Source organism: Pyrgilauda ruficollis, unplaced genomic scaffold (genome assembly GCF_017590135.1).
Source record: "Pyrgilauda ruficollis isolate IOZ18807 unplaced genomic scaffold, ASM1759013v1 scaffold76, whole genome shotgun sequence".
Taxonomy (NCBI): domain Eukaryota; kingdom Metazoa; phylum Chordata; class Aves; order Passeriformes; family Passeridae; genus Pyrgilauda; species Pyrgilauda ruficollis.
The window spans coordinates 1,905,044-1,926,843 of record NW_024529488.1 but is presented as its reverse complement, the minus strand read 5'-3'; the positions used below and the strand labels follow the sequence as shown (position 1 = coordinate 1,926,843).

Genomic DNA, 21,800 nt, shown 5'->3' with positions numbered 1-21,800 from the left:
ATGCTTCCCTTTACCCTTCAAACATGTGAGCGAGCTGTCTAAGCCTTGCAATAGCTCAAAAGCTACTTGGTTGGGTTCCCTTGTCAAATTGGAGTATTGTTGATCCAGCATCACTGATAATACTGTTCACCAAATGCACATTAAAGAGGTCAATATGGGGCAAAATCATGCCTTCTGCCAGTATTTGCCTTTATTCCCAGCTGTTGTGTGAGGTGCTTTTCACACATAATCTTCCTGCCTTTCTTTTAATTTCTGCAATTCTTTTCATTTGGGCAGTAGAATCTTCTCACTACACTCATTGTATGCCTTTTACTATCTAAATCTTGTGGGATCTGGATTTAATAGTTTTAATTACCTTCTCTGACCAGCACTAATAGTTTCCTATTTGAAAATAGCCAGTTGAAGGACAGGATTCTACCCCTCTGCTTTCATGAGACCTTACCTGGAACAGTGCATACAGTTTTGATGCCCCCAACATAATAATGGCATGGAATGACTGGAGCAAGTTCAGAAGAGGGCTGTGAAATTGCTAAAAGGACTGGAGCACTTCCCCAGTGAAGACAGGCTGTGAAAATTTGGGCTGTTCAGCCTGGAGAAAAGAAGACTGCGTGGAAACCTCAATAGCAATCTTCCAGTACCTGAAGGGTTCTACAGGGAAGGTGGAGAACGCGTCTTCACCAGGAAGTGTAGTGGTAGGACAAGGACTAATACATACAAACTGAAAGAGGGGAAACTTAGATTAAATATCAGGAAGAAATTCTTTACTGTGAGGGTGGTGAAATACTGGAATAGGTTGCCCAGAAAAGCTGTGGATGCCCCATCCCTGACAGTGTTTGAGGCTGGTTTGGATAAGGCCTTGAGCAACCTGGTCTAGTGGGAAGTGTCCCTGTCAGGGGGGTTGGAACTAGATGGTCTTCAAGGTCCCTTCCAACCTAAACCATTCTATGACTCTGTGACTCTATGATTTTATGAAATTAGTTAAATCAGTTCCATTAAGCCTTACTGCTCTCTGTGAGAAGGGATTCTTGTGCTTAATATGCTTTATGTGTCATTTAAACACCATTTAAAGTGCAGTCTACCAGAGAGCTGTAGTGCAGTTATAAACCAGACATGCAGAACTTAATTGTCTGTGGAAAAAACATCAACAGGTGACTGTAGCTATTCCTATGATCTGTCAAACTTCTTTTTTCTGTTCCTGTGAGCGAAATTTAGAATAAATTTTGGTCCTAAACCAAAAGGGGCTAAACAAAGCATGCATCCAGACTGGCTTGTTCACTCACCGTCTTTCATGCTTTCCATGAGCAAGATGTTGTATTTTTCATGCTTTCTGAACTCTATCATACCAGAATTCATCTCCTCTTAAACTTGCTGCCATGTGGCCCTACCCCAGCGATAGGGACTGCTGGCACATGCACAGCCCAGCTGGCTGGTGATGCTGAGAGTTGTCACTTCTTCCCTGCACTCTCCTCTCTCCATCAGGGGTGTGCAACAGGGTTATGGCAAAGGGGTGAATATCAGAAAAAACTGCATCTACAGCTTGCTGTCTGAGGCTTGGTGTGAGCAGCCCAAGTGGGGAGGGTGAGCCTGTGGTGGGGAGAGGGGAGTGGGGCTCTGCAAGCCTTGCCAGGATGGCCTGTCCTTATGCCTTGGGACGTTGTGTTTCTCTCCTTGCAGATGTCGTGGCACCCACAGTACCACAGCTCCAAGTTCCGCCACGTGTATGGCAAAGCTGCCAGCAAGGACAAGTGCTACGACTGTGTGCCCATCACCCACAATGTCAATGACAACCACTTCTGCGCCGTGAACCCCAGCTTCATCGCGGTGGTGACCGAGTGTGTGGGCGGTGGTGCCTTCCTCGTCATCCCCATCAAGCAGGTGAGCTCCCCAGAGAGCTTTCGAGGGCGTGTGAAGAGGCTGGAGGAGGGACAGGCTTTCTAGGGAGTCAGATCGCAAAGGATAGTCTGTTAATGCTGTTGCCCAAATTGCAAAATGATGGAAGAGGCCCCAGTTGCCCTAGCAAGTGACTCATGGCATGTGTGTATTCATATGTCTCGCATTGCTGCTTGCAGATTTTCAACACCTTTCTTCATTTTACAACTCATTTGCCCTTCTTGTGTAATCATCAGAATGTGCTGTTCAGATGTTTGTCTCCTGGGAGAAACTGCAAATTAAAAAGTATTTAGTGGATAAAGGGGCAAAACCAGAAAGGTGCTTTAGTGACATGGATTCAGCTGTGACCAAAGGAGAATATGGTGTGTTTTGTTCTACCGTCTCCTTTGTGAAAGAATGGAGACACAGTTATCAGGCAATGAAGCTCTTAAACTTCAAGCAGTGATGCTGTGAAGACTTCTCTTTCAGAAACAAATCCCATGTATATGAGTTTTCATGACTTAGGATCTGGTGTGAGGGAGAAGCTGACTGTCTGATGTTTATTGCTTCAGTAAACATCCAGGCATGCACTGGATTGACTTCAATATGGGATTATGATCTGTCTGGAATCAGGACAGAACAGATGAAAGGCAAAAGTTCAGCCTTTAATTAAAAGTTAATTGATGGTGTTATTGCAATGCCACTTTTTTCAATATATATTTGCTAAGGATGAAAATAAACTGGTTGTGCTTGAAGAACCTAGTACAGTTTCCGGCCCTTCTGGACTTTGTTAATTCATTCCTTCAATGCTGGTGCTGTTTAGAGACTATCCTTCTAAAATTAACCACTACCCTGATTTTCTTGACTGATTCACTTCTGCCCCCACAATGATGGTCTGTTGAGGCTCAACAACTTGTCTTTATCACAGAACTGCATCTGTAGGCAGACAGCTGTTTACTGTGGGATGTGGTGTGGGACCAAGCTCTCAAAGTACTGGCAAAAGTAGCTGAAGGTGCTTGTACTGCTTAATGTTAATTTTTCTGTCTTCTCACCTCTTCTCAGCTTGGCTAGTCTTTGTAGTAATTTTTCCTTCTTACACCTGCCCAGATACTCCACCCAGTTTTGAAATATTGCATTCTGAAATCAAAGGCATGGTAGAACTAAAAAAGATACAGAAAAGGATAATTAAAGCATGTCAATGAAAATGTCAGTACTTTCATATGCGGAAAGACTTTACAGGTCAGGCCTCAGTCTGGGAAAAAAGGCAAGATGTATAAAGCTGTGAGGAGAAGATGGTTAAGGAGCAGCTCTTTTTGATTTGTTTCGTGAAGGGGATTCTGGGGACCAGGGAGCAGACCATTAGCAGCAGATGTAAATGCTGCTGCAGTTCAGATGTGGGGCTCACTGTTCTGGATGCTGATGAGTCTGGAAGAATTAATGGCTTCAAAATGGAGCTGTGGATAGGAGTTGGTCCCTTAAGGGTTAACATTTGTTTGTGGATCAGAGAAATTAGGTGCTTCACACAGCTTTCTCTGAATACCTGAATACCTCTGAACAGGTCTCCTGACCTATGCTGGGAGGTAAAGGAGCCTCAGCCTCCCAAAGAAAGGGATTCCCCGAGTCAGGACCTTTGGTACCAGCTACTTTGTTTTGTCTGATACACTTCCTAAGTGGTACCATCTGGTGCAAAGCAGAAACTTTTGACTTGTGCTTCTGATGGTGACTTTTTGTGCCTGCCATCTCTTGCTGTGAAGGTGAGCCATGGCAGTGTAAGTGTCCAGTGAGCATGGCAAGTGTCCAGTGTACTGGAAGTGTGGAGGAAGAGCCCAAGAGACCAAGAGCCAGGACAACATTTGGTCAAAGCAAGAGGTAGTAGCCAGGACAGGGAGGGCTACAGTTGCTGAAGAGGATAAACAACCTGTTCAGGGAGCTGTTCTTGTCCCTCCCTCCAATATTTTTTTAGTTCATTCTGCACGTGTTGCTGCTAGATAAGGATGCTTAGACAGGGGGGCTGCCTGTCTAAGCCTGTCTAAGGATGTCCTTGAATGAAGCCTCAGGTTTGCTCTGTTTAACTGCACCTCCTTGCTTGTTTGTTGTACTCCTCTTCTGCTGAGTCACAGATACCAAGGTGTCTCATCTCTCCTTGAATAAATACCACTTTTTTTCCTTCTGCACCAGTCTTCTTCTCCGAGAGCTGGGGGGTGGGGTAGGGCTGGGGACAGTGGAGGTTATGTAAAGAATGAGTTCTTTGCCCTAGATACCATCCTTTCAGCAGGCCTTTGCATTCAGCCTTATAAGAAATTAGTAGAACATTTGCCATCACTTTGTAAATGGTCTGTTGCAGGGTGTGTCAGTGACATCCTGGTCAATATGTGCCACTGGAACCAGCTGGGTGGAAGGGGCGCACATCTCAGCAGAGAGGGAAGGGGCTGCTGCCACAGGGGCTGCCTGGTGCCCAGAACAGGCTGACTGCCTGTAAATCTTACAGGTTCGAGGAGACATGAGCTCAGTGACTGTAAATGAGAGATCAACTGCTTTCCCACAGTGTGGCCTGGGTGTAGATGTGTGGGGGAAGTGCATGCACAGCATGCCAAGGAAAGATCTTGACTGGGGGGGATATTTTGTGGCCTTCTTTTGAGAGATGAAGTCCTGCCTTTTTTCTTTCCTGATGACCAGACTTCATTGAGACTGCATCTGTCTCTTTCTCTGCAGGAAAAAAAAAGTGGGAACAAGGTCCCAAGAGACAGGAGATTATTTATGCCCAGGTCTGCAATCTCCAGTCTTTGAATGTGTCAGCACCAGGTGTGAGAGGGAGGATATCTGTGGCTGTGCAGACTTCGTAGATACAAACTCCCCTCCCTTCTCTCTGGGAACATGGTCTGTAAAATGAAACTGATGATGACCCCTCTGGCCTTGTGTAACTGACTCGTGTGTGAGTGCTGTGCTGCTGCCCTTCAGGGGCAGAGGTGGGGCTGACTGGCCTCGCAGTGATCTGCCCTGCACAAATCTGCTGGGACGGTTTTGACAGATGTTCCACTAGGAGTGATTTTTGTCAGCGAGCTCCAAGCTTTTCAGAAATGCTAGAACTTTAGAAAGGGAGTGGTTGAAAAACTGCTCATTTTCAAGCTCTGCAGGAAGCTGTGGAAGTCAGGTACCACTTCATGGAATGACAACACATCTAGTTACTGAAATAGTTTTTGATCTATAGAATGAAATTTCCTCCAGCAATGAAGATCTTCACTTCCACATGCAGATGTGCATCTGAGACTAGGAGCTCTAGCTTTATGTCGTTTATGTTTGTTGGCTCTTGGGGCTTCATGTGTGATGAGTCCTGGTCTTGTCCCAGGGCTTGCAATGAGGCAGGTGAGGCTGGTGGCTGGGAGAACAAGGGCTCCTTTTCCAAAGCCTTTTGGGAAATTGGGAGTGGGGTAAGAGAGCTTTGAAACATGGGTCAGGCAAACTGGGCTTAGGACAACCTGGGAGTCTCCCAGAATGGAGTGGGGAGCAGACGGGCAACTAGCTCTGGGAGGGGACAGAGTTCTCTTAAGGATCAAGGGATCCTTGTTGATCCAGCTGGCCACCCCTTTTAGCTGTCATCTTGAAACCAAGCTCTGAAGCCTACAAAAGGACACTGTGGGTGGAGGAGCGCTTCTTATTAAAGGCCTTTTATCTCTCTTCAGCCTTCCCAAATCTCTTTGCATTGTCGCTGTTATAAAAGGGAATTGGTTTAGACTGTATTTTTAAAAACCACAGTCTTTTACATTTCAAAGCCCTTTGGATGTTCAGTTTAAAGCAGGTTAGTCCCAGTTTATGCAACAAACTTTCCAGTGAAACCAGAATAGTTACACACTGGTGTCCTGTTCTGTATTCAAAATTGCAAAAACCCCCCAAAATTTAAAATCTGGGAAAATTATATCCTATCCAAAACCTGCTTAGAGGCAGCAGTGATTCTCCTCAGCCCTGCTCTCCTAAGGCCCACCTCTGGAGAGGTGTAGGGAGTAGTACATCTACAGAAGTGTCTGCTTTCTAGGAGAGCACACATTTGCTCTACAATTTGGTCTGCAGTTCTTCCAGGTAGGAAGCAGTAAGCTGGTAAGCACCACCAGCTTGCCAGCTCTTATGTCTCTCTCAGATTGCCATTATGTCTCCCTTCTTAGTGACTGACTTTTGCTCTTTAGCTGATGCCTGGGGTGGGTCAGGGGGCTCCCCACACTTCTCCTGCTTCTTACAGAGGAAAGCAAGCATTACTTCAATGTTAATAAAATCACCACCACCCTTTCTGCAATTTAAATACTCAAACTTGACTCTACAGCAGAGACTGTGCTGGCAGTGTGGGTTTATTCAATGCAATACAGCCCCCATCTGGCACAAGGCTCCCAATACACCTTAGGGCACTTAGGGTGTGATTTGTACCACTGCAGATGCCACCTAAACATGGCATGGTTTTGGGTTTTTTTTGAGAGTTCAGAATGCTGATTGAATTTGGTGAATGGCTGGATTTGAGCACCATCAGAGAGAAATAGATAGCTTGCTGAAAGAAAAGCTGTAATTTGTAAATATCTTTTTGCTAAACCCAAAATGTAAATAATTTTTTTTTTTGCTGTTTGTGGGAAATGTCTTCTGAAGGAGAGTTTGCTGTTGTTTGTCCCTCCATCAAAAGATCTTTAAAAAATGTTGAAGATTCATGTAATTCATAAATGTGTCTCCTCCAAATTATGCTTTGGTGTCTGAACCTAATACTGTCTTCCAAATATGCAAGCATGCACGGAAGTTTTTTCACAGCAGCATGTTCTTAGGAAAGCCTGGCAGTCTTTCTTTCCTTTGTGGTGGTATCATCAAGACTTGACTAGCAGGGACAGCAAAAACGCATCCTTACAACACTGAGAGCACCCAGGGCATTTGGAGGAGAGCAAGCAGAAAGAAGTTTCTTTCTGGAGCTGCCTTGAAAATGTCCTGTAATTCCATGGCTCACCTTAAGTTTGATTATATATTTTTTTTTCCAGACAGGCAAGCTTGACCCACATTATCCCAAAGTATGTGGGCACAAAGGAAATGTTCTTGATATCAAGTGGAACCCATTCAATGACTTTGTAATAGCTTCGTGTTCAGAAGATGCCACAGTAAGTTTACCACCTTGTACTCTGTGTTAGTACCTGGCTAATGTGCTTTTGGAGGATGAAATTGAAAGAAATCAAAAGCTCATGAATGTGAAGTGATGTGAGATGTGAAAGCATGCAAATACTTGTTTAAGAAGTCAGGAAAAAGTAAGATTGCTTTCTTTCTCCTGAGTTGAGACCTGTGTGATGCCTTCCATATGATATATCAAATCAGTGTAATGAGGAAGATCTATTTTGTTGGAGCTTGTGCCTTTTTTTGGTGTGTTTGTATGATGAAAACAAAGTATGAGTTTAAAATTGAATGATATTAAAGTTTAATCTCTTTGAAACTCTGTCTTTAAAAAAGCTTCAACACAACATTATCTGGACCAGCTCTTTCAGATTAATTCCCCACAGAGCAAGTTTGAGCTTGTTCCTGCACTCAGTTGCTCTGTAAAGTCATGCTGGATCAGTTGTGGTGAGGAATATGCGTCATATGGTTCTGCAGTGGGTGCTTTGGCTCTAATTAGTGTGGTTAAGATGCAGACACTGTAGCAGTTGAAAGATTTCAGTTATGTTTGTAAGGGACAGTTTAGCTCATATTTCCCTACTGGAAGGTCACTTTCAAAAGGTCTTGTAAAAAGTGTGATGTTGATGTCTTTGATAGTGAGGATGTCTGACTAACTGCCATGCTTTTTTCCAGACATCCCATGTGAGATCCCACTGGGTTTATTCTCACTCTGCCATAGAGCATCAGGGACGTGTTTTCTGTTATTTTCTCCGGACCTGGCTTGGTTCACATGCTCTGCCATTTCAGTTCTGCCAAAAAATCACTCTTGATTATAAGCTTTTTTGATTGTCTTTCCTGTTTAGTGACTTGTCTTTGCTTGTTTGGATACTCCTTTGCCTTTTTTTTTCTTTTTCCTTTCTTTTGTTTTTCTTTTAAGGCTTCTTTCAGTTTCTGAGCTGATGGTAAAGATTTTATTGTATCTTCCAACCTGTATGCCAGGCTCTCATGCTGTCTCAGGAAGTATGGCATGGTATGACTTACTTGTGGCAGGGGGCACCACCTTGGTCACTCTTTTGAGCCTCATATGAGAAATGAACATACTCTCCAAAAACGTCCCACTGCAGTTACAGAATCACAGAAGCGTTTGTGTTGAAGGGGAGATTTCTTTCACCACCTCTCTAGGCAGAGCACCTGTTTGTGTTCTTCACTCCTCCCGTGGGGAAATTTTTTCCTTCCAGTGTAGTTAATGACTGCTGTATTCTGTCCTCGTACCGTGCATTTCAAGACAGAGCCTGGCTCTATTTTCTCAGTAGTCTTGTAAGTATTGAAAGCGTTTATCAATTTACCTGGAAGCTGTCTCTTATCCCAGCTGAGCAAGCCCATCTCCCCCAGCTTTTACTCTCAGGGTAAAGTGCTGCAGTCTCCTGAGCATCCTGGTGGGCCTCCAGCATCTTTCTTGCACTGCGGGGTGCAAAACTGGATGCACTATCCCCAGCTTTCCTTTCCAGTTTTCTCCAGAAACTTGACACTGGATCATTCCTCAAATTAAAGAATGGAAACACATGAGCAGGTCTCAGTACCAAGTTATTTCAAGAAGTCTGTCTGTCTGTGACTGTACTCTCCTTTTACTACTCTCCCATCCTCATCCTAGCACCAGGAAATGGTATCTCAGGGGTGACATGGTGTACAGACATCTCCTCCCTGCCTGCTAAGTAGCAATGACAGCAGACTGTGTTTCTTGGTGTGACTATATTTCCTGATAACTCATAGCTGGACCTTGGATGTCACTTTGTCCATGCCCTACTAAAATCTTTGGGTTGCTCCAAGCCTTGAGAAGATGTCTAAGGCTACAGGTCCTGTGGCCTCAGTAGGTCCTTCTTCCAGGTGTTGAGTATACTTCTAGTGAAAAGGGGATGCCTCTGATCTCCAGGCATTACCATATTGCCATATACATCCATTGCTTTTGATGCTCTCCTTTTGTACCTTCCAAGAGTTTGGCTCCATCTTCTCTGTGCCTTCATGCTGTGTAGTTGAAGGGCAGCAAGAGACTGAACAAATTATTTTCTTTCGAGCTCTCCTCAGATTTGCTGTTATTGCTTCCTTCTCATCTCTTGTCTGCTGTTGGACTCTGTCTGTGGGGTCAGTGTCTTGCTTAACCTGCCTGTTCTGGAGGGCTCACACTGGACACACTGTTGAGACATCTTTACGGCAATATTTCCTCTGTTTTAAGAAAAGTTTGAGAAAGGTTTTTTGGGGTCACAGAGGTGTCCACCACTTCCACTGGGCTGGACATAAGAAGAAAAGTCTTCTTTCCAGTCTGTTGTTAAAAGTCTGGTGCTCTCTTCTATTTCTGAGCATGAAGTAAGCCACAGGGCAAGTAAGACTTGTGTGTTAGCATGCATCTAAGTGCTTACTGGGCTGGTCTTCCCTTTGAAGAAGGCTACAAACTTCTGAGTAGATAATGGAAATTTCACTTCTCCCACATTTCTCAGAGGTTTCTTGACTGTTAAGCAGCCTTTCTGGAGCTTGCTTTGGTGGTACCACTGTTACCAAAAATTGGTAAAAATAAAAGCTTCTTAACACTACTATAGCATTAAGTAGCAGACATTCTTTATTTAGCTGGGTGCATGAGGAGATATCTCCTCTGAAATATCATGCATGCTGACTACAAAAGAAACTCCTGTTTAGATACTGTATTTTATGTACATAGTCACTGATTTTTCCCTGAATAAACATGTATATAATAATAATAATAATATTTTCCCTCGAATCAGTAACATATTTTCTCTCTCTTTTACGCATATGTTCTTCTGTCCTGGATATCTCTTTGGTCGTGCCTGGTGGTCAGTGACTCTCAAAGTCATACTTGACCGTCCAGTCAAGTGGTAAAAGTTGGCACAACTGGGCTGGTTGCTTTCCAGTTCTTCTTCTTGCAGAATGGGCATTATGCAGTTATACAGACCAGTGGTTTTTGAAGAATAGGCATTGTGTTAGCCTGCCAGGTGCAGACAATTTTTTTGTCTGACAGCACTACAGCTATCTTTTGTCGCGCATAGCTGGAGCTATGTAGAATGGTACTTTTGGGCCTGGGAAGGATTGTATGTTCTCTGTGAACAGTGAGTTCCAGTTCTCACTGCTGTTTCAGGTGGGCTTAGGGCTGAGGCCTATATGAATGTCTAGGGACTGAGAGTTTGAGCTTATCCTCTCATCTCTTCTGTTCTTCTTGGCAAATCATCAGGCATGAAGAGTTCAACTTGTTGAAGTTCTCCTGCCCTCTGGTTAGAGGGGCAACTCTGCCTTTTACTTCGTTTTATCAGGCTTTCTTTGATGTAGCAGGGTAGACAGCTTGTTCATTCTTGGATTGTACCTGCTTACCTGCAGGCCTGAGTCTAAGATCTGCATATTCTGCACACTAAGGAACTGGCAATTTCTGCCATTTAATGCAGCCTCAGATTCCAGCCAGATGCTTCTCTCTGCTTTTGTCACCAACCATTTCACAGCACGAGGAGTGGATGGTTCATTCTAGGCAGTTCTTATCAGCATGGACACAACTTATTTTTCCCTTTTCTAGTCTCTCAGCCCCATTCCTTTAGTGACAGCTGTGGAAACTGTAAGGAATCAGTCAGTCTGATTATAAATGATGATTTATAAGTGATGTTTTCTCTAACTACTGTAGAAGTTCATATGAATACTGCTGGACTCTACAGCCATTATATTTCTGGCAGGCTTGATTCCTTAATGGGATAAACACTGCTGAGAAGGGTGCTTATGATGTTTTCCAGGAGGTCCCAGAATTTGGGTCTGTTTCTTACTTGTCTTAGAAAGGAGCGATTCTCATCAACCAAACAGTAGGAGACTTGGGCAGCTGTGGCTGATTTCCACAAACTATGTTCCAAAGAGCATTTTGCTTTTGCTTCAGGCTAAGAAATAGATAAATTATGACACAAACATAGTAATTTTCATTGAACCAAAGGATTAATCATCTGTTAGCATCCTAAATACTTGTGTTTCTAGGGTTAGTGTGAGAAAGACTCCTTTTATACCTGCATAAGTTCAGCCCCTCTTGCTGGTTTCTGATACTTTCTTCCACCACAGGAGGACAGAGCATTTTTGTCTTCATGCAGCATCCTTCTAGAAGGACCCAGAGCTGTAGGTGAGCCTGTTACAAGACAGCACACTCCCAGTGCTGAATGGCTTCAGTGCAGTTAAGAGGCAAGGTCTGCAAGATTAGTAGTTTATTTCTTCCCCTTGGGAATAACTTTTCATAATTGTCTTGACAGGTCTAAGGGTTGGATTGCCAAATTTAAAGAAACTCTGGTAGGACTGCTGTCTGAAGATAGAACATAAAGAGGAGTCTTCAGGTCCACAGTATAGTAAAGATACAAATGACAAGGACAGGAGTTCAAAAAAGCCAGTTGCATTCCTATTCACTACAAAAAGAATAGTAATTCCAAGGCAGTTAATAACTGTTGGTAAATTCTGGATTAGCTCCTCTTCAGGAATCTCACAAAGACCTATGCTGTACCATTCAGGTTAAAATCTGGGACATCCCCAACCAGTTGCTAAAAAGAAACATTACCACTCCGAAGAAAGAACTTCTTGGGCATGCTCGAAGAGTTGGTCTGATTGAATGGCATCCCACAGCTGATAACATCCTCTTCAGCTCTGGCTATGACTACAAGGTGGGTCTGTGCTCTTAGGACACTCTGTTTGGCTTGGTGTTTTGAAATTTGTTTTAATTTCAAGCTGTAAGATGTTTCTAAAGAGTTTGGAAGCTTTCTTCAGGGGTAAATTCTATGGTGGCCCAAAGGCAAAAGGATATTGCTATAAGCCCAAAAGGGCTGTATAATTTTCCAGCCTTCTGATGAGCTTCAGTCTACTCTGCACTTGTCATTTACTGAATTGGATAGAGCATGCAATGCCATCCACTTTTCTTTGTGCTACTGCATATATATATGCACTGATGTTGTCTATTTTTATGTAAAAAATGTGGTTTCAAAGGAAATGAAAATATTCTTTCTTAGATGAAAATATTCATTCTTAGATGACACTGACACATTGCTGTTAATATCAGGAATTATTTTAAGTGCTGGAGAACAAACACTTGTGATGGTAAGACCTATACATGTAGAGAAAAGATGAAGAAGAGAATAGAGTACAAAAAGTTCCTTGTGTGAGGCAGCAAAGGGCTGATTTTAAAAATTATTTTTGCTCCAGATAATGATCTGGAACCTTGGTGTCGCGGGTGCTGTTCTTTCAAAGCCAGTGAAGATTCTTGATGCTCACAAAGATGTGGTCCTCTCCATGTCATTCAACACAGATGGCAGTCTCCTTGCCACTGCTTGCAGGGACAGAAAGATACGTGTGATAGACCCTCGTGCTGGAACAGTCCTACAGGTAGGTTGGGTTCAGAGGTTTATGGTCTATCTGATCTCACCTCTTGGAGTGTTTCCTCTCCTGGGTAGCTTCATTGCCATAAAAGATGATGCATCTGCATTTCCCAAGGCACTATATGGTGCTGTTCCCTTATATTTTCCATAGAATGCTTGCTGTCATTGATGAGAACAGGGATTTTGTATCTTGATACCATGTTCCTTGCTCCTTGAAACCTTACTTGGATTGTATTGTTTTCATAGGTATCTCCTGCAGCCCTCTGAGGGACATCATGGGAGGGAATGTAGAGATCAGGTGGACAGGTGGATGCAGGTGTATGTTTGTCCCAGTGACAGATGTCCCAGTGGTTGTTCTTGTTGCCTGGATTTTGTTGGCTAGGTGTAGCTTGTAGCTATTTGCAGAGGTTTGTGTACACAGAAAGTCCTGCCTGGAACTACTAAAGACTGCTGTCTTGCAAAAATATGAATTTATAGTTAGAGAGGTAAGATTGGCTCAGCTGGTCAGAGCAGGGTGCTGATAACACTGGCAATGTGGGATTAGTCCCTGTATGGGCCATTCACTTTAGAGTTGGACTTGATGATCTTCGTGTGTCCCCCCTTTCACTCAGGATATTCTATGACGTGTTGTTGAGATTTTGGGAATGATCCTGAAGAGTTTAGACCACTATTTTCAGATGCCTGGGAAATCCTGCTCATTGTTGTTCAGCTGGGCTGAGCAGATCTTTCAGATGTGAGTGAATGAGAGTTGTCAGGTAACATGAAATGTTGCTATGCAACAGATGTTGTCTTACTCATGCAGTGTCCTTTCTCTTCTACAGGAAGGAAACTACAACTCTCACAAAGCCAGTAAAGTCTCATTCCTTGGAAACATGAAAATGCTGTTTTCTACTGGAACATCTCGGTGGAATAATAGGCAAATTGCATTATGGGATCAAGTGAGTTGGACCAAAAATCTTAACCTTACCAGCTTCTGTTTTCTCTCTTTTGCTGTCACTTTAACTTTCCACCTGCCACATACAGAAGAACTGATTTACAACAGGAATTCAGAAATGACCTGTCAGATTCCTGAAGGGTGATAGGTCTTACTGGTGTGAGACATAACTGAGTTTCTGGAGAAGTTTTCAACAGAGAAGCCTAAGAGAAAAAAGTGAATGCTGTGCCCATGTCCTGGTTTTGTCTGGGATGGAATTAATTTCCTTAGTAGTTGGCACAAGGTTGTCGTTTGGATTTAGTGTTGAAAGCACACTGACATTTTGAGGTGTTGCTAAGTAGTGCTTACCCTAAGTCAAAGACTTTTCAGTGTCTCATGCTCTGCCAGTGTGCAGGTGCACGAGAAACCGGGAGGGAGGATATCCAGGACAGCTGATCTGAACTGGCCAAAGGGATATTCTATACCATAGAACGTCATGATCAACTGGGGGGACTTGGCCAGGAGCCATGGATTGCTACTCAGGGACTGGTTGGGCATTGGTCAGCGAGTGGTGAGTGGTTGTGTTGTCCATCACTTATTTTTCTTGAGCTTTATCCCCCTCTCTCCCTTTTCTTTTCATTACAGTTGTTATTGTTCTATATTTTGCTTTTTTTTTTTTTTTCAGTTACTGAACTGTTTGTATCTCAACCATGGGTTTACCTTTTTCTGATTCTCTTCCCCATCCCACCAAGGGGAAGGGAGCAAATGGCTGCATGGTACTTAGTTGCTGACTGAGTTAAACCACAACAGCCCCCTACAAGAAGAAATTGTTCAGAGGACTTCGTGGTTACTGTAGCTCTCACTTAATGTGGCTCTTACTGGTCTTACTGGCAAACTGGTCCTGGAAAGAGAAATGAGCTCTAGACACAGCATACTCAGATGATACCCTCAAAGAAGAACAGTGTGTCAGGTGCTTTTAATTTCTGATGATTCCTAATGGTAGAGTACTGAGGTAGTGCTTAATTGGTCATTTCCAAGACATCTAATCTCCTATCAGGATGGCTGCTAGCCTTATGAAACCCTACTCTCATCTGCCTTTCATGTGCAGTGAGATGTTTTTACTTTGTCAGCATCTAAATATGTCCCTCTGTATCAACCACCATGCAGCACAATCTTTTGTCTCTTTGTAGTCACGCTTTGTTACCAGACAAAGCTGGTAGGCCAGGCCTACGATTTGCTATGTTTTGGCTATGTTTGGACATGGCTTCTTTGCACACGTGGGAGGCAAAGCACTATGCTGCTGTCTGAGGGCTTTCCACAATGCTAAGCAGTGCTGTGACACTTCATGGGTGTCATGTCAGGGTTTTACATGCTTGGTTTAAGAACACAGTGGGAAGATCTGTGAAGCAAGGTATGTAAAGCCTCCTTAGGAGCAGGGACTGGCACAGAGCCTGCCGAGCAGGCCTCTTTCTCACGTCCACACCCATCTTTGCATCTAAACAGAGGCTCTGGCTTACTGCAGCCTGAAGCTAGTCAGTTCTACAGGAGAAAATGTGTGTTAACCCTATGCTAAATTCATGTTTATGTGAGAATCGCCACATGGACAGCCATAGGACACCAGAGTCTGCCCTGTCAGTCCTCCCAAAATCACTCCCTTCATCGGTGCAGAGATAGCTTTGTACAAGACATTCAGGCTTTGCATATGGAGTGGTGTGCTGTGTCCTCCTACATGGCTTACCTCAGAAGGCCCGTGGGAGGTTCTATCCTTGCAACAGGCACCTTCCCACTGTGCAGTGCTGAGACTGCTTGGCTGATGCGGACTGCTCTTGTGCATGGTGCACTGTCGTGAAAGTATTCCCTAGACTAGAGGTTTTGAGAGAACATGAGTAAAATTCAGTGCGAATTTTACACCAGTGGTGCAGGTGTACCCTGAAGGCCCCTTCACCTCCTGCAGTCTGGCCCATGTAGAGGCAGGCAATGTTTCTTACTATATCTATCCTGAAATGCCATCAGATGCCTGAGGTGTTACAGTGGTAGGAACTTCAGTCAAGGGCTGGGACAGAGCACCCATTTCTCACCCACAGAGCTTTGCAGCAGTCTGTGCATGGCCCCCTGCTCAGGGCCGTGGATCATTACAGAGCTGTGCTCACATGCCACTGCCAGGTGGGGTTCAGGTGAAGTGTCCTGGACTTGCCTGTGACTGACAGGTGATTGCAGCTGACTCTTTTTCCTGTGTCCTGCCCAGAATGACCTTTCTGTGCCTTTACTGGAGGAGGATCTGGACGGCTCCTCAGGACTACTATTTCCCTTCTATGACTCTGACACACACATGCTTTACTTGGTGGGAAAGGTAAGTTCTTTTCCCGTCAGCAAGTGCAGGTCTGTTTGATTCTGCTGTCAGCCTGTGTTGTGACAGACTGACATCAAAGATGCTCCTGAAGCACGTTAACCTAAGGATATGAGCAGATGTGGTGGGGCCAGAGGGTGCTTCGTCATCAGGCCACATTTACCACCTTTACAGATGTACCATGTTTATTGTGGAGAGGTAAGCAGCTGGGTCCTACCTTCTCGTATAGGAGTTTGAGGATAAACATTTGTTTCATTGTTGATCCTGCATGACTTCTTGGGGCCAGGAATTCTTCTCAGACTGTTATGCTGAACAGCAGAGTCTGGCTGATGTTGATTTTCTTTGCTTTTAGGGTGATGGAAATATACGGTACTATGAGATAAGCCCTAAGAAGCCATACCTGAACTATCTGATGGAATATCATTCTCACTTACCACAGAAGGGAGTTGGTGAGTGGCAGAATGTCTAATGTTACAAGAGGATTGTGGTTTCTTCATTTTAGAGGCTGCCAGAGTCTAGGACTATCCAAAATACTGTTGAGAAAAGAGAATGGGTCAGGTTCTTCCACACAGGTTTACAGGTACCTACAGTCAGCTTGGTGTAGCTCACCTGAATATGATAGGTGATATTACAGGGTCAGAGCTTGGAAAGGGTCCTTCTGACCAGCAAGGGCTGGGCAGTTTTACCCATCACTGCTACATCTCCTCTCACATACCTAGTCAAGATGGAGAGGAGGATAGTCTGGATTTAAAGGCGGCGAATGCTCCTTGCCGTTTGTCAATCTGTTTCAAGATTTTTGTCTTTGAGCTCTATTTCCATCATTCCCACTCTGTGATTTCTCTGGTAACAGATGCTTCACAGCTTAATGCCTTCAGTCTTTATTGCTTGTCTACCTTCTTTTTTACTGACATTTCCTATTTAGAAATAGATCTGTTATGATTAGGTCACCTCTCCTCCCTTGGAGACCCTTGCTTATTAACCTGTCTGTGTACTACCCGCTGTTTAATGAATTCAAGTGAGAGAATTTAGCTTTCAGCCCTCAGACCTTATTGTTAACCCTTTCTTGAACCTTCTCTGGTCTACTCTGAGTCATATTCCTCTACAGGTTTTTAGGATCATTAACACCCCTCCACACTATCTGTGGACACTCCTGCTCTTAGAGAACATCGGTACGGATATTTGGTGGCACTGAATTTTGTGCCTGCAGGTTGCCTTAAAAAAAATTAAAAGGAATATATTATTTAAAACTTAACTTTAAGGATCTCCTCATTATTCAGTTTTTATAAGCCTTCCACTACAAAATCCTTATTTCTCATTGTCATAGTCTCCTAAAAAATCATTTCACGCAAAGTAAGCGTACAGGTGTTTTTAAAAGGTGAATTAAGTCTACTTCCCTAACCTGCTTTGTTGAGCTGATCAAGCATACTGCAAAGGTTATTGTACAAAAATTCCTTTTCCATGTTACCAAAACAAAATACTGTGTGGAGGAGTGGAGTTTAGATTCACTTTTAAATGAATTCATAATGTAAAGTGCAACAGGCCTTCACATAGAATCTACTGTTTAATGAAGTCACTGGGTATTAGTAGAAAACTAAGCTTGTGTGCCATGAAGCAAGGTCTACAAGCATAAGGAATTTCTTTTTTTTTAAGGAAATTGATGTGGATATAGCTTTGAACTATGCAAGGTAATGAGAAAGAAACCCACTGAATTTATCAGATACTTAGAGACCTCGTGTGGCTTAGCCAATCCCTAAAACACAAATGGACAGAATCGATGTTCACACCCTTCTCATTCTCATTTCTGTTTTGGGGCAGCACTGGAGGAGGATACTGGCCTGGTAGGTATTTCAGCCATATAGAGCTATTCTGGTGTTGTTTAGGTGGCCTGAAATTCCTTCCTAGTGATCCTGATACTCAAATCCTGTGGCATTATCTGCCAGCTCTGCTCTGTTCTGCTCACTCTATTTGGAGCTCATTAGAATGCATAAGGAACAGGAGGCTTAGCATGAAAACCATGCATGTATGTAACAACATGATCTGATAGAAAAAAAAAAAAAATTTAGTCTTGTCATTTGTGCCACTGAGCCAGTTTTGGATTCACACCTCAAACCATGCTGATATGGTGCTGATGCTATGACTTCTTTCATTGTTTGATGACCCTTTTCACATGGCTGATGACATTAACTTTCCTAAGGAGATTTATATTCCATTTGTTTCATGCTCTTCCCCCAGGAATGATGCCAAAGAGAGGTCTTGATGTGGCAGCTTGTGAAATTTTCCGTTTCTACAAACTGATACCAACTAAAAGCCTGATTGAGCCCGTCTCCATGATTGTGCCTCGACGGGTAAGTCGACCTCATATCATGTTCTTATCTGAGGCAAATATCAGGGAAAAAATGAGGGCACTGCCTCCTCTCTATGACTCTTGGGGGAAGGAGAGTAGGTGGAACAAGAGATTTTTTTCTCTCCTTGCACGGGGGACGTAGCTGACCTGTTTCTGGGGCAGCCCTGCCAACAAACCCTATCTGGTAACTTAAGAGTTACTCAGGAGTTTACTCTGTTTAATAGCTGACTTTCCAAGACATGCTGCCAGGTCTGCTAGCTGTCTGTAGACTTCTCCAATAGAATCTGTTTGACATAATGACAAAAGAGGGAGAGGGATTGGATCTGGTGATGGGTGGCATCATTTCCTTGTGGAAGGAAAAAGAATCACCCTGGTAAAACAGGAACATGGGTCTCTACCCATTGGGTGGAGTTGTGTTACAGACAGCTGTTCTGCAGCATGTAAGGCATGACTGGGGGTGATGCACTGAGGGTGATGTAGCAGTAAGTCTCAGAGCTGGTGTCATTAGAGAAAGAAACAGGCCTTGAATCTGTAGCTAGCCAAGGTAGCTCCTGTGTGACTGTGTGGGCATAGGTACATGGGAAATGTCAGTACTGTGCTCTCTACTTCCAGAAAGTAAATAATATAATATAAAAATATAGAAATATTATTTAATATAAAAAGAAGGTATGAGTTCCTTCAATTCAGACACACAGGAGAGCTAATGCTCACTGCAACTCCCAACCAGGCGTGTTGCTCCAGCTTTATTGCCTTGGCCAGTTTCTGTCAGTTATAATCAGCTGATGCTTCGGGACTTGTCCATCCTTTGTACCCATGTTTTCATCTTCAGGAACATGATTTCATGGGAGTTGAGTTAGCCTTTGTCAACCTCCCCCAGTCTGAAGACTTTACCAGCATGAATTAAATTAGGCTTCCAGATGTAATTCTTTTGAGTTGAGGTGAGGAGCAGAGAGGTCCGGAGCAGAGAGGTCCAGAGCAGGTGAAAAGACTTTATGTCCATGCCAGTGAGTGCTCATGACACTCCCTGTGCTGAAGGGGAATAAATTCATTTCTTCACCACAATCTGGTATGACCGCTTTAAGCCAAAATCTTACTGACATAGTTACTCTGGTCTTTTGTTTGCTTCCAGTCGGAGTCATACCAGGCAGATATCTACCCCATGACTGCAGCAGGCCAACCGGCACTGACAGCAGAAGAATGGCTCACTGGGATTAACAAAGGTCAGCACACATGGAGAGCTCCCCAGCCCTTCAGCTCCCCTGTGGATGTGATAACCTGGTCAGAGAGTGAGAAAGCTAGATAAGTTTTCCCAGAACTGGTCTGGGAGACTTTAGGGAGCTGGTGATAAACAATGATAGCCAATTCTTAAAAACAAACTGCAGGTGGTATTTTTCTAGTATATTTTTTCCTGTTAGTCTCATAAGATTGTTTACAAATGGGCGTCTTGTTAATTAGTCAATCAGGTGAAATGTATTGACTAAATGACCAATCAGGTCCACCTGTATTGACCAGGGTATAAAAAGAAGTGGTTTAGTAAAGATGGGAGGTGGTAGTTAGCCTTCTGCTTGTCTGTGTCATTTGTGGTACTTCCCAGGGCTTGGGTTAAGCTGCTGCCAGCTCTCTGGCCTATTACCTATCAGGGAAAGATGGAAAGGAAGAGAAAGTATAGCTAGAAGTTAAAATAATTTGTTGTCTGTAAATTCTGGAAGCTGCTCCAGTCAGGTGCCTCCATGTTTATCTCGGAATGAATTGGTTGAAGCTGGTTGTTAAAATGAATTTCTTACCAATAACTTTTGAGTGTGGTTTGGGAATGCTCACTTGTCTCCTCCCTCCTTAGGGCCTCTCTTGGTATCTTTGAGACCAGACTCTGAAGATGTGAAGTCCCTACCACAGTTTCTTGAGCCAGAGTCCCCCATGGACGCTACTGCCCTGAGCCAGCAAGAGGAAGTGCAAGGAAGGATGTCACTGGAGGACCAGCAGATGCCAGGAGAGATTGAAAGTAGCAGAAAACGGCAGAAAGTGGATGAGAGTCTGCCAGAAAATGAGCAAATGTGCCTCTCCAATGGCTTTGACATATTTGAGTGTCCACCACCAAAAACTGAAAATGAGGTATGAATGTCTGGGGTGAAGGGTTGGGACTACAGGGGAAGCTCAAAGCCAGATGATGAAAGAATGCCATTCACATGGTGGTAGTTCAGGGAGGATTTATTTTGCAGGCCTGAGTCAGTGCAAGCTCTTTGTTCTTTGTGGCGGCAGAAACTCTGCCTGCCCTGACTGCCACAAGGGAAGCAGAAGTGCAGCCCAGCAGCACCTCAGCTGAGAGGGTCTGGAAAGGAGGGGGCAGTCAGCATTCTCACTTCCTAGGCATTCTTGTGGCACAGACCTGCCTGGTGACTGGCTGGGCACAGGGAGGTCCTTGTGACCTCCAGGTTCTGGAGAAGAGAAGGGGGTTTATGCAGGATAACCCTTTGATGAGAACTGCAGTTAGCAAGCCTATTTTCCAGAAAACATGACTGTCACACCCTGTGGTGTGAAAAATGTTTTCCTGCACTCTTCTGAGCTGGCATCTCAAGGTTACAGAAGCAGCCCTTGTTGAACTGAGTGCTCTGCTGCATGCATAGTGAAAGACAATGCCAGTCCCAACTGGAAGAAGAAAAAGGACTTGTCCAAGGTCAGAGAAGGAAATGTGGCAGACCCAGGAATTTAGACTCCAAATACTTTCTGTGAAACATATGCAGTCACAGCCCAATCTAGTGGACAACAGGAGCACTGCTGATGTCTGCTGGTTGAAGGCCTCCTCCTTAGATGTTTCTCTCAAAATGATGTGACAACTCTGGTGGCATTGTCAGGTTAAGCCTATGTTTTCTTAGTATAAAGTAAATAACATGTGTTTTCTTACAGCTTTTACAGATGTATTACCGGCAACAGGAAGAAATCCGTCGACTACGTGAGCTGATAATCCAGAGAGATATCCAAATAAAACAGCTAACACTGCAGCTCAAAAACCTCTGCATAGACATAGGCAATTAATGAGGTTGCTGGCCTACAGCTCTTTGTACCCCTGGACACAGGGGAAGACTCCATTGCCAGCACATAACTCCTAGGTTTTTTACTGGGGGTAAAATTGATATTTCAGGAGGCATGGACATCCCTGGCTTGTGGTGGTCACATTTCCCTAATCATCACCATACACTTTTTGATGGACTTGCTGCGCTTCTTCAGGCTCCCATTGCTTACCTGCTCACCAATGTCAGAAGCTTGTGTATTAATGCTAGTGAGAGACTCTGGAAAGTCTTGCTCTTTTGGTCCTAGAGAAGTTACATGTTAAGCTCCAGGAATGACCTGTTTTGCTGCCCCTCCCCATGACAGGAGAATGGGAGACTGAAGGCAGCTACCAGCTTCTTTTCTTGCCCTGAGGCCCAGCAATGTGGCTCCTGACCCCTTGCTCAGGGAGTCCACTCTGCTGAGCTTCAGAGGCACCTCTAGCTTCAAAGTGATCCTTAAGGACTCCTCTCACCTCACAGCTTGACCCTGCCCCCGGGTGGTTTGTGAAAGCTGTGGATGCCCTGACCTGGTGCTGGGGATAATCCCATTCTGGGGAATGCACTGGGGATGCCAAGGGCCAGTACTCTTTTGATGGGAAAAGGAGAGTTGGTGTTGGATGTCCTACAATAAAAAGGTCATGGTGTGGGCTAGTTCTTACCAGAGAAGCTGAAGAGTCTCTCTGTCATATGAGTTAGTGGCCTTCTTTCCCTTCTTCTGCCAAAGACTAGCTGCAGTCAGCTGGGTGTCATCAGAGATTGAGAACAACATTTAAAGCTGCAGAGTGTT

The 21,800-nt window shown here is 44.1% G+C and overlaps 1 protein-coding gene across 1 annotated transcript; it reads left to right on the top strand.

Annotated features, from left to right (window-relative positions):
• Positions 1-1,674: 1,674 nt before the first annotated feature.
• On the top strand, positions 1,675-20,999 carry CORO2A (coronin 2A). Its single transcript, XM_041486385.1, has 11 exons — positions 1,675-1,875; positions 6,873-6,989; positions 11,508-11,657; positions 12,193-12,372; positions 13,187-13,303; positions 15,524-15,628; positions 15,978-16,074; positions 17,858-17,970; positions 19,099-19,189; positions 19,807-20,078; positions 20,871-20,999. The coding sequence occupies exons 1-11, from the start codon at positions 1,675-1,677 to the stop codon at positions 20,997-20,999; spliced, it is 1,572 nt and encodes a 523-aa protein (XP_041342319.1).
• Positions 21,000-21,800: the final 801 nt, after the last annotated feature.